This window comes from Triticum aestivum, chromosome 7B (assembly GCF_018294505.1).
Source record: "Triticum aestivum cultivar Chinese Spring chromosome 7B, IWGSC CS RefSeq v2.1, whole genome shotgun sequence".
NCBI classification, from domain to species: Eukaryota; Viridiplantae; Streptophyta; class Magnoliopsida; order Poales; family Poaceae; genus Triticum; species Triticum aestivum.
In genome coordinates, this window is record NC_057813.1 from 406181479 (window position 1) to 406194362 (window position 12884).

Here is a 12884-nt window from a genome sequence, read left to right on the forward strand (position 1 = left end):
TTTAGATCTGACGGGGTAGTTTCGGCCCAAAACTCCTCACGTTTTAAACAAGTTGCCATGACAGTTTTGAAAAACACCCCCGCATACATAAACTGTTTTTTTTTTAAAGTACACCAAAGACAATATCATATCTTTATAGAAGGGGGTAAAATAATTACAAGAATCCAACTATTAATACGGACATCAAATGTTGGTCACCCCACCCACACAAGAAAACATCGGCTCGGCTAACTTCTCACAAATCTATGTAGACCTCCTACACCTACATCAGCTGATTCCCAATCCTTGATCTCATCGAGGATTTGGATGGCAAAATCCAGGCTGATCTGCTCCGGCATGTTGAATACCCTGATATTTCTCTATTTCCGTAAGGCCCACGCGGTCCTGACGACCAAGGTGTCAAAACCACGCATGTCCTGTCTAAAAAAGTTTCCGATGCTCCATGGCGAACGGGCGCCAGGATTTGGGTCCAAGAAAATAGGTTTGCCAAATAGACGGACAATAAAGGCCGAGCACCGTACACACGTACATCGCACGGTCGCACGCACCGAGCCCGAATGCCCGAGCATCAACGACACGAATCGCCGTCGTCCTCCTCCGCTTCCTCCTCCAAGCAAACGGAAGTCCCAAACCCAACTCGCCTGTCCTCTCCCCACACTCCCTTCCCTCCACGGCCTCGCCCCCTCCACCCCTCGCCTCCTTGCCCTTTCGTCCCCCGCCCCATGGGAGCGCGGGCTCGCTAGGGAGACTCCTCCTCCTCCTCCGCCGCCGCCATGTTCGAGGGGGTGGTGAGCCAGGTGCTCGCCGGCCTGCTCGGCCGCTACGTCAAGGGCATCCAGAAGGAGCAGCTTAAGATCGGCATCTGGAACGGTTCGTACTCGATCCCCTCCCAAGAGCACTAGCGAGTAGAGACCGCACCCCTGCGTTCCGCTACCTGGGTTGGCCCAATCACCCGCGAGCCAGCGGTTGTCCTGGTCCCCGCTGTTCTCCAATTCGTCGCTCCTCGGTTGCCGCAGCAGTAAATTTGCTGGTTAATTCCATGGCTGCGTTTAGTGCTGCAGATGTTTGAGTTTTGATTAAGGCGTGACTGGCATTGGGTTTGATCGTACTGGGATTTTTATGTGCACGGGTTGTATTGATTCCCTCGTTACGCCTGTTTATGCGTTGCGTCGGTGATGGATACTGACATACATATTGCCAAGTATAATTCTTCTTAGAATTGTTAACATTTTGCGCCTTAGCTCTGGATTGTGCGGTCTCTCTGATCCTGATGGTGGCTAAGCGTTTGATGACTTCATTTTGTGCAGAGGAAATAAATTTGGAAAATGTAGAGCTCATTCTGGAAGCCTTTGACTACCTGCAGTTGCCTTTCGCACTCAAGACTGGTATGATCTATGATCCCATTGAGACTGTTTGACTGGATGCTATCAACACTATTTTTGCTATTTTGTCACGTATAGGTAAAACTATGTGTTATGGTAAGTCGTAAGTTTCCATTCTGTTGTTCCCACAGGACGAATCGGGAAGTTAAGCATAAAGATTCCATGGAAAAAACTTGGATGGGACCCTATAATTATTGTTATAGAAGATGTGTTTGTATGTGCATATCCGCGGGAGGATTCTGAGGCACGTCACTGAATCTGGTTTTACATTGTTCAATTAGCTTGCCAATGGTGTTTTCCACTGTGTTGATCCAATAAAAATGCTGTTTCTTTCTCAGTGGGAATCCGAGTCACTTGGTAAGAGAGAACTAGCTGGAAAATTGGCTAAACTTAATGCTATAGAGCTCGCTAAATTTTCCAGAAGAGTGACAGGTCAGTCTCTATTCCTGTGCTCTTCATCATTTTTTTTTTTTGCAAATTTCAGATATCAGTTTGTCACTGCAATTCACTTCAATATCAACATGCTAACTTCAGCTGTTTGTGCTAGACTGCTAGTGGTAACTTCAGGTTTCGTGTCCTTGCTGTTTTTCTTTATCTTCTTGCATGTGCATTAGCATGCATTATACTCCCTCCGTTCCTAGATATAAGTCTTTTTAGAGATTCCAATATGGACTACATATGGAGCAAAATGGATGAATCTACACTCTAAACTACGTCTATATACATCCGTATGTAGTCCATATTGAAATCTCTAAAAAGACTTATATTTAGGAACGGAGGGAGTATAAAAATCCGCGATCTATAGGTACATATGCTAACTACTAAATGTGTAGATCAGTGTCACCAAGATACAAACACACATTCGGGAGACATTTTTATCTATCAAATTGTATGCAAGTATCTGAAGGCTGCCAGTGATGAACTAGCTGTTACCAATTCGTAACATGTACTTGCTTATGTTTATCATACTGTTAATATAACATTTGCAAATTGCATGTTTATTTACCGAGTTAACACACTGAAAGGTATTCCTGAAAACCCTAATTCTTTTGACTTCTAGATAACCAAACGGGGCAATCACTTCTATCCTACATGTCAGCAAAGGTAACAAGCTTACAATTTTATTCTTTGAACAATAGTAACATTGATATGCCAAAGCACGGATAATTTTGCTCCGTTTGGCAGATACTGGACAATATCCAAGTTTCCATACGAAATGTTCACATCATATATGTTGAATCCCACAACGATCAGGTACACAAGTTTATATCATATTTCCTTTTTCTGTGCACCGAGTGTTACATGCAATATCTATTTTAGTCAACATTCAAGTATGCTTTTGTTGCCAGATGAAAAAAGTTAGAAAGTATTCCACACTAAAAATTACCCATCTTTGGGCGTGCTATGCTATCATGTGGACAGTTGGTTTTAATTTGTATCGATCAGATTTTGAGGCACTTATGGTGGTGGACTATTTCTTGTATTATTTATAAATCCATGAAGAGACCATCTCCAAAACTCATCCATGTCCCCTCTATGTCTCCATAGATCTTGTCCATCAAATTCTCATCATTTTTTCTTTATTCTTACCTAGTGTTTGGAATTACACTGCTCGATTTTCTTATTCTAAATATCATGTAATGGTCTACTTTTGGAGTTTGGATAGTATAACCCAGTGGTAGGTTTGCAGAGGCATACCTGCTATTTCTAAAGCATAAAGGTTAAGCAGTACTTTATGTGTTGCCACATATTGCACCTTGTTTTGAACTTAGAAGGAATTAGTTGATATCTCCATACATACCAATTTTGCATATTGTTAATAAAACTGTCTCAGAATATCCACAGGTCGATATTTCATAGAAACTTCCTCGATACTCTTTGCAATCCGATAACATCAACGGTTGTGCTACAGATAAACCTAGCAGCAAACTCATTACTTTTCAAGTGCATTTCACGCGTGTATCCCCATATATTCAATTCTTTATCTTCAGTGTTATTTATTTTTCCTGCTGATTCTCAAATATACCTGTTTTTCTTGGTAATATACAGGGGAGCTTCATATTTGGTTTGGAACTCAACAGTCTCTCGATACAAACAGATACACAGAAGCAAAGTTTTGCCATGTGAGTTACCGAAGCCATCTTATCCTTTTTTATTTAAACCGATAACTTAGCTTCAACCTGCTAGTTAAGTCTAATATTCTTTGTATACAACCTGACGGTTGTAGTACTGAAGATCACTAAATTTTAATTAGGAATTAAAATTATTTAGAGACATATAAAACTGAGATGCTTGATTAAAAGTAACGAAAATGCTTGGAAGCCAGTGAAGGTTTCTTTAAGTGTTAGAAATCATTGGGATTTTCTAAAGTAATAATCAACTTAACACTGGAGCACAACTCTACACAGTATTTCTGCATAGCTGATTTGACTTATGAGTCCTGAAGGAATCCAAAATGCCACTAGAAATTTAACTTTATAAATGTCTTGACAGTTAACTATGGTGGCCTAAAATTGTATAGTATAGCTTACTTTACTGACTTGGTTTTATGTGTGGGTATAGCTGCTGCGCGATATATCATGAAACCATCAGGACTGTTTGTCATTGCATTGTAAAATATATGCTGCTTGCATTTTTTTTTTGGAAAAAGTTTTGGTATTTCAAACATTTGATTCATTGATATGTGTATTTTTTGGGGCACTTTAGGTCATTGATGGCTAGGTCCAGACAAGATGAAGTGAACAAGAAGATAAATATATCAAATGTTGGAATTTACTGTCAACAGTTGGAAGAACAGCAGAATCTATATGATGTTGGTGCTCTTACTGATGCTCAGTCTAATTTCAGTCTCGGGTTGGCCCACCCAAGAGATGATTATCTTATAAATCCATTTTGTGTGACTGTGTCTGTGCTTGTAAGTGCATCTCTTCTCTCTACATATTCTCATCAATTATGGTATTATCAGGTAGTCTTGTTTGGCGACAGGGTTTCAGAAGCTTTCTGGTTACTTTCAGATCAGCCCTTCTTATTTTTCGCTGAATGCTGAGCAGCTTGTTCTAATGAAATTTAATCTGTATCACAGGCCAACAACTCCGGAAAGCGTGATGGTGTGCCTCAGTATGACATGACTGCAGAACTAACTGCATTGGTTCGTTATTTCTTCTGTTTTTAGCAGTGTTGATGTGCTAATCACTTCGGAGTTGATTTATCCTTGCATGTTTCATCTTCTTTGTAGGTTCTATCAATAGATGAAATCCAGCTTCAGCAAATTTTGAATCTCTGTGATCACTTCACCATCTGTGCTCTGCGAACAAAGTACGCTGATCTATTTACACGACCAAAAACTATTATCTGGCTACCGACATCTATCATAGGTTTCATGTATTTGTTCATAGACAAGCATAGGCTTTATTGTTATTTTTTTCATCATGAAATCTTGTTCCATCCTAAATGTAAGCCTTAATGCACAATACTCCCCTTCATCTTCTGCCTTTGATGGAATAATGCTGGACACTGTAAAATTTCCTAGCTTTTAAACCTGTGCTCGAAATAATGAACTCCTTGGTTTCACTGATTTGCTGAATACAAACAGTAAATGGCTTGAGGATTTGCTGATGGTAAATGAAATCTAACACCAAATTAGAACCACCTCTAATGTTTGTTGCTGCTATTTCACAGATATGGTCGTTACCGCCCGCCTGGGAGCTTTTTATCTAAGAGACATAAAGGTTGGCAGATAATGTGGTGGCAGTATGCCAAGGATTCTATCATGGCAGACGTTGAAAGAAGACTGAAGAAAACCTCTTGGAGGTTCTTGGGGAAGCGACTGTGAGTTTTGTATTAGCTCTTTCCTTGTTCAACTTGGTCGGCAAGGTGTGAAATGAGCAGAAAATCTATAGTTCAATGGGCAGCAACTATTGCTAGACAGCATAATATAAAAATACTGAAAACAAGTGTAAATATGGGTTTGAAGGTTGCTTGAATTTTGTTTCTGAGGGCAATTAGGGAGCCTGATGATTGGATGCTTTCTTTTTCTATGTCAAGTATAGATTGTCAATGATAACAAATTCATTAAATTATTTCGTAAATATATCTTCTACTTTCTTGATATTTTTAAAAAGCTTCAGGGAGCTCAGAGCTTCGCACCTGAACAACACATGTAGCCTATGTGCTGACAGATAGGAATAGAAGATTGGCATTTTCTTTGCTATAGATGATACTAGCTATCGCTGACTTGGTTTATTCTTCTGACCTAACAACCATTGATCTTGTTTTTTTTTTTAAATTGATAAGAAGAAGATAAGGCTTTGTTGTTTAAACAATTCCAATTTAATGATTTATGACTTTGTATTTACTTGCTTACAAACCTGTTGCACTGATGTGGTGCTGCTTGATGATCTTGTTTTAAGTGATATTAACAACAAAAAAAATATCTTTCATCCACACTTGTTCTCTTCTATTGTTTTCTAGATTAATGTGTGTGCCTGTTTGTATGTTAACAGGGAGTGCCGTCGGAAATATGTCAATTTGTACCGAACGAAATTGGAGCTCTTGCAGAAAGGACAGGTTGTTCGATTTTCTCAGTATAACATGCATTTTCTCATAATTGTGTAAATGGTTCTGACGCACACATGAACAGAGAGTTCTTACCTGTAATGTAGCTCAAGACTGAGAGGTTTATAATCTCTCTTACTTGTATGTTACATAAAGTAAAAGGAAAGCCGATAGAACAGGAGGGAGGTCTATAGTACACATTGTCAATTTTAAATTATGTTAGACGAAATTTGTGATAAGATGTATTTGCTGCTTCTTTGTATTATCTGTGATAGACCAAATGCATATAACGAGGGCAGGCCTGGCGCAGTGGTGAAGTCCTCCCCACTTGTGCCAAGAGGTCCTGGGTTCGAACCAGCCTCTCTGCATTGCACTTTGCAGGGGTAAGACTAGGTTCCTATAATCCCTCCCCAGACCCCACCTTGTGTGGGAGCTTCTATGCACTGGGTCTGTCCTTTAGACCAAATGCATATAACACAGGCACCAACACGAGTATTGTGTCAGATGAAATTGTTGATAACATGCTATTTTTTGTATTGTTTCTGACATGCCAAGTTCATATAATGCATTCCAACATTAATACCCGTTTCTTTAAGGATTATATGTTAACTTTTGTGAAATACTGTTTTGGAAATAAAGAACTCTGTTATCCTAAACGGACAGCTTTTGTTAGTTTTAGCTGGACATGTAAATCATGTGCATGTTGGATTGACATTCTGTATCATTTGTGTGTAACGAAATTGGCTTAGGGATGAAAATGTGAGATGTCACATACACCTTGTATTGTATGATGGTGTACTAACTGTTTCCTCGTCATTTTCTAATGTAGATAGGGTCTGACCAAAATTTTGTTTCGGTCACATTTGTTTGTCTAGATCCTGTTAAATATATTAATTTAGTTTATTGGTCACACAGGCTACATAGCCTCGACTTAGGTTGGTGATTCTGATTCTGCAACCATTCTAGCTTGTGTATATACGTCATACTGCACATTTTTTATTCCCTCTTGCCAGTAAACAGCATTTCTTTGTATAGACTAATTTCGTATTCGATTTTAGATAATATAATAGCACAGGATGTACATTATGTTATTGTTTGTTCATACCATGCTTTCCACTAGCTTACTTTGTTGAAGTTTTGCTATTTTCAGCTTGTAAGTAAAGACATTCTACAAAAGCTGGAAACTCTGGACAAAGAATGTGATATAGATGATATAGTTAGCTACAGAACAATTGCAGAGCAACGACTACAGGTACTTGATACTAAATGTGAAGAATAATACAGTGATACTGTGAATTATTTCATCAATTATCAATTTAACCGCTAAAGTTGAAACTGCCCACCTATAGAGCATTTGAGCCACTAAAAACTGTACTCGTTACCTAAACATTTTACATCTAACATCCACGTGCATTATCGCTATACCACTTGCCTAGCCATTTGCCATATGTTCTTAATCTTGGACAATGATACTTCAAGGGTTTATATTCGTTTCTTTCTTCTCATTTTTCAACACAAGAATGAAATCTGCAGTTGTTTAGGTTCTTCCATAGAGCGCGGTATTTATGTTTTAGAGGTTAGAACACATTTCTGCCTCTTTCCGCGGGCAGGGGGGAGGCGGTGGGCTGGAAATGGGCACCTGTGCTAAAATCTCGCTGGATATTGGCAGGATTTGTCTGTGAAATCAACAAAAGACAACTTTTGTAGTCCAGGAAGTCCTCGAACTGATGAGCTGTCAGCAGGGGCAGGCCGAGGATGGTTAAACTGGCTTTCTCTTGGAATGCTTGGTGCTGGTGGAACAGCTGACACTAGTTCATTTGCTGGTGTTGTTTCAGAAGACATTATTAAGGTTATACTCTGAAGTATACAGCTCTTCACTTATTCTGTACAAGGCAGTCAATTTTAATGCAATTGATATTTAGGAACAGTCAGTTCTAACATCTTAGTTTTTCATTCAGGATCTATACGAGGGAACAGAATTTCATCCTGTTTCTTCTGCTGAAAATCATCTGACAAAGGAAAACTACTACTCTTTGAGACTATCTATTCCTCAAATACTCACAACTGTCACCTCCAGGCAAGTGTCTCTTCCCTGCTTCATCTCTCTGATTATTTCATAGTTTATGTTGCAAAAATTTGTTATTTGTCATAATAGCTTTACAGCCAGTGGGTTGTTGCTATGGCGTGCCATAGAAATAATTTAGTGAGCGATAATCTTTGCCATTTTTGGTTAATATTTCCGTGATGGCTCTAAACAGTCTGTGCCTATTAGTTATTATTGCCCAGGATAGTAAGGCATAAGTACTCCAAAAGACCACTCTAATGGCAAACACTCCATTGTTTCATTCTGTTTTAAGCAATAATTAATTGCTCCTTACTATGCTGTTATTTGCTGCCTGATTTTCCATTTCCTGTTTATATGGTTTAGCTTATATGAGAGGCCCTTTTTCATCGTCTAACTTTGCTATATTGATTGGTTAGAAGGTTTGGCATGAAGCTTATTGATGGGATGTTTACTGGTCTTGGTACTGAATATAAAATATGGGATGATTCAGCAACTATCCTTGCTTGGCTTGATTCACTTGAGATAACTAACCCGTTGAATAAAAATAAAGTCTTGCTGGCTCAAAAGGTACACATCACAGTTTGACCTTTAAGATCTTTTTGGACCCTTCTCTGTATGTCTTTAATCCGTAACATATTTTAGTGTAGCACTGGTGATGGTCTAGGTGCACCTGTTATCAGTATTCAAGTAGACTTTCCGAAGTCAAACGAAAACTCAGAAGCTTCAACACGGGTAACTGTATTCTTTCCAGAAGAGAGCTGAATTCATTACATAGTACCTCTGCGGTGTTCTTAATTGCTGATTCTAGTTATTTTGCCTGTTATTTGTTAGGTTGTTGTCCAGGAATTCAATGTCATATACGAACCAGAACTCTTCTTTAATCTCCTGCACATCTATGATTTGTTTTCCTCTTTCCAATTCCAGCATGATAGGGTAAGCATTCATGCTGTACATCTATGCTCCACTGTTCGGAAGAGATGTAGTATTTTCTTGTGTCTTGCTTTGTTATATGAGTTTGCTCAATATAGCTAACCATTGTTAACGAAGCAAGAGATAGATGCAATAGCCAATAATGTAGTTGGATTATCAATTGAAACTAATTTGTGACCATATGTGTTGTATAAGTAATGTCTACTGCAACAATAGTCCCCACTCTGTAAAATCTGTTTTCCGTCCATTCCTAGAAGTGCAGAGTTGAATTCTCCTATCCTTTTTGAACGAAAACTGTAGTGGAGGCCCTGACTCAAATCCTCTAATCTTGAATATATGATATTTCTCACAAATGCTGTTCCTAGATCAGCTCGATTTTAGGCATACACTTTTTATCCTGGACTTGGCATCAGCTCACTTTGTTGTTACTTGTTGTGCCTTCCGAATACTTAGATATACTGTTAACTCTCACTTGGTTCGATATTTTTATCACCTGGAGGAAGTTATGCAAGTTTAAATGCCAAATAATATTCTAGCCATTCTGCATTCACCCAGGTGCTTTCCTCGCTAAACCGTTTTGATAATTTTGGAACAAGACTTCTTTCCAAACTGGAGTAAGTTCACCCCCATTTACTTCTATATTTTCCGTACTGTGGTATTGCCAGTAGAACTTGGGTCATTGTTTAAATGTGATTCTAGGTACATGTCTGTGAACCAAAAGAAACTTCTCTGGGATTTAAGGATTCACCATTTCGTCATTAAGCTACCATCATATGATTGTGGAAGAGAACTTACTATGGTATGTGCCAGTTATAAACAACAGTGTTTTACATTTTGACAATGGAGCATGTTATAGTTCCACGGTTTTACTATGATCAATGTGTTTATGGGATTTGTGGACCCAACCGAGGTTCTGATAAACCAGATGCGTTCTGTTTATTTCAAGTTGGAAATATAAATTTGACATTGTAGAAAATAAATTATGGAACTAGGCAAACTTGGATGGCTATAACCTATAATCACGATCGTAAGCCTCCTAGTGTTGCATAATACTCCCTCCGTCCGGAAATACTTGTCATCAAAATGGATAAAAGGAGATGTATCTAGATGTATTTTAGTTCTAGATACATCCCTTTTTATTCATTTTGATGACAAGTATTTTCGGACGGAGGGAGTATAAGGTATCATTTTCCCCTGATTTTTTTATATAGAGTGCCCCTATGGAAATAAATGTTGAAGTTACACACGTGTGTTTCATGCATATAGGTAGTATCTATCATACCCTACCAGAGGGTATGTACTAGTAGTATGTACTTCTTCCGTCCGGAAATACTTGTCATTGAAATGGATGCATCTAGATGTATTTTAATTCTAGATACATCCATTTTCATCCATTTTGATGACAAGTAATTCCGGACGGAGGGAGTATATTACTTATCACTCAAACGGGTGTATCTAGACGTATTTCAGTGCTAGATACATCCGTTTGAGCGACAGGTAATATGGATTGAAGGAGTAGTATATAGGAATATTCACATAGTATATACAGTATAATACTTAAGTACTATGTACCATATTTTTACCATTCTCTTTTTTATGTACAAATATGAAAGTATTTTTAAAATATACTAGAAACGATGGGCTTAGTTGCAATTTTTCCATGTAGTTCGATTTGGAGTATCTTAGTAATAGTATATGAATATACTCAAAATGATAAAGTAGTATATATACTACCCGATGGTAGTATGAGACGTGGGACGTGGGTGTAACTACACCTGGTTGTAGGATGTATTTTCCCTGTGTGGTAGAATTGGGTCAACAACAACAACAAAGCCTTTAGTCCCGAACAAGTTGGGGTAGGCTAGAGGTGAAACCCATAAGACCTCGCGACCAACTCATGGCTCTAGCACATGGATAGCAAGCTTCCACGCACCCCTGTCCATAGCTAGCTCTTTGGTGATACTCCAATCCTTCAGGTCTCTCTTAACGGACTCCTCCCATGGTAGAATTGGGTCGAACTGTACATTTTGAAAAGGGTGGTAAAGTTGACCTTTTTTCCACTCACCTTAGTTTGAAAATTTCTTAACCTTTAGGTGAAGCGCTCTAGTACTTGCATTTTGAAACAGAGGACATAATTGTTTAAACGAAAGACAATTACCTAGTTAATGGTAAAGGATGGGAGTGGCAGGAGGAGATATCCAGCCAGGTCGGTGAGATGCCAGTACATAGGGGTGTAGCACTTGGTCATGGTGAATGCATGCTGGCAAAATATATTGACAGGCTAAAGAAACTGCTCAACTGTGTTTATAACAAGAAGTGAATTTTAGTATCTAAGCATGTAATATTGTGCATAGCATAGCCATAGATTTACTTTTCCTTTTGTCCACGCCACCGAATTAGGCAACAGAAATAGCTATGTCATGCAACAACCAAAAAAGGGTTTTCCCCTGCTTTATATTCTAAAGCAACCATCACCGATTACAACCGAGAGACCGATACAAACATACACCACCACTGCACCCAACACACACACACAAGGCAAGATACAAAGGTGCCGGTCATCGACACACCACCGCACCGACAACCAAGCAAACGAGGAAGACCGCTTGGAACCGACGGAGACCTCCGCCATGAGCATCCACAATAGAGAGGTGAGCCGGACAACAACGAAGCCAGGACTCCAAAACGGTGCCTCCCAGAAGGGTACGACCATGGATAGCCGCCACCGCCCGATCTCGAAGATCAGGTTTTCACCCGGAGCAAGATGACAGGAAAGAGAACGCTGCGACGGAGCCTTCAGGAAGGATATGGCGTCAATGGCCGCCACGACCGTTGGCCAGTCAAAGGACCGGGCAAGTGGTGTACCCCGACGCTCACCCCCTCTGTCGCACCCTAGCTCCGTCAACCACCTGCAACCACGCCACCCGCGCGGCCATGGTTGCCCGCCCGCACCTGAGACGCACGCTTCGCCCCCAAATGCCGCGCCTCCCATGGCCAGAGCCGCCGCCCCGCAACCAGACAACCCCTAGACCACACAAAGGCCCGGATTTGGCCCAACCGGCAGCCCCGACCGACTGAGCCACCAGCAGACGCTCTACCCCGGACATCGGCAGACCTGCGCCAACCCGCCCGCGGCCGAGGAAAGGGGGAGGAGAAGCGGACGCATCCGGACCGGCACACCCCTGTGCCGGCACAGGTGATGCGACCGCATCGAGGCCACCCATCCCTCCTACCAAGTTCCCCGGCGAACACGAGGAAAGGGAGGAAGAGGAGCGGGCGCATCCGGACCGGCACACCCCTATGCCGGCGACAGGTGACGCGACTGCATCGAGGCCACCCATCCCTCCTACCGAGCTCCCCATCGAACACACCCCCGTGTCGCCTCACCATGGCAGCCGACACACATCCCGGCGAGGCCACCAGCAATCGCGCGCCCATTGACGGGGGATACCAAATTGACCTGCAGCCGCAGCCAAGGTAGCCCACAAGGGAGGCCCTCCCGCGCCGAGCGCCGCCGTCCAGCCACAAGGGCCTGACTGGATGGGGGCCGCCCACCTCGACCGCTGCCGCGCCGCCCCCTCACCATCGCGCCACGACAAGAGAGGCCGCCCGCGACCCGCAGCATCAGAGGCGGATCCGGACGGGCAGCCGCCGCCGCTGTCACCACCTGCTGGCCTGCACCACCACCATGCCACCCGTCGCACCGCCACCACGCCACCGTCGCCGGCCCGCTCCGAAGCGCCGCCGCGCTGCCATGCCCAGCATCTAGCGCCGCATCCCCCCGCGCGAGGAGACAAAGGAGCCCTGCCGGCGACGCACGAGCTTCACCCGCACGCGCCCCCGGCGGCGAGGGAGGGGAGGGGAGGCGGCGGCGCGAGGGTTAGCCTCCCGGACGCTCGCGGGAGGAGGGGGGAATCAGCTCGTCATGCAACAACAGTGAGTGCAGTGGTAAA

At 42.0% G+C, this 12884-nt stretch overlaps 1 protein-coding gene across 5 annotated transcripts in view; it reads left to right on the forward strand.

The window, feature by feature from the left end:
- Positions 1 to 542: 542 nt before the first annotated feature.
- Positions 543 to 12884, forward strand: part of LOC123156515 (uncharacterized) — a 28233-nt gene continuing 15891 nt past the window's right edge. For 2 of the 5 annotated variants that reach the window (XM_044574632.1, XM_044574634.1), the window contains exons 1-20: positions 543 to 870; positions 1308 to 1385; positions 1514 to 1626; positions 1721 to 1814; positions 2443 to 2486; positions 2568 to 2636; positions 3432 to 3505; positions 4089 to 4296; positions 4465 to 4530; positions 4618 to 4697; positions 5061 to 5210; positions 5885 to 5948; positions 7087 to 7188; positions 7606 to 7785; positions 7895 to 8013; positions 8418 to 8568; positions 8644 to 8733; positions 8833 to 8934; positions 9487 to 9545; positions 9631 to 9730. In XM_044574632.1, coding sequence (XP_044430567.1) covers positions 774 to 870; positions 1308 to 1385; positions 1514 to 1626; positions 1721 to 1814; positions 2443 to 2486; positions 2568 to 2636; positions 3432 to 3505; positions 4089 to 4296; positions 4465 to 4530; positions 4618 to 4697; positions 5061 to 5210; positions 5885 to 5948; positions 7087 to 7188; positions 7606 to 7785; positions 7895 to 8013; positions 8418 to 8568; positions 8644 to 8733; positions 8833 to 8934; positions 9487 to 9545; positions 9631 to 9730 — 2040 coding nt within the window. In that variant the 5' untranslated portion in view covers positions 543 to 773. Of the gene's footprint in view, positions 871 to 1307; positions 1386 to 1513; positions 1627 to 1720; positions 1815 to 2442; positions 2487 to 2567; positions 2637 to 3431; positions 3506 to 4088; positions 4297 to 4464; positions 4531 to 4617; positions 4698 to 5060; positions 5211 to 5884; positions 5949 to 7086; positions 7189 to 7605; positions 7786 to 7894; positions 8014 to 8417; positions 8569 to 8643; positions 8734 to 8832; positions 8935 to 9486; positions 9546 to 9630; positions 9731 to 12884 lie in introns of those variants that run through there. The other 3 variants (XM_044574633.1, XM_044574635.1, XM_044574636.1) reach the window with 3 other exon arrangements.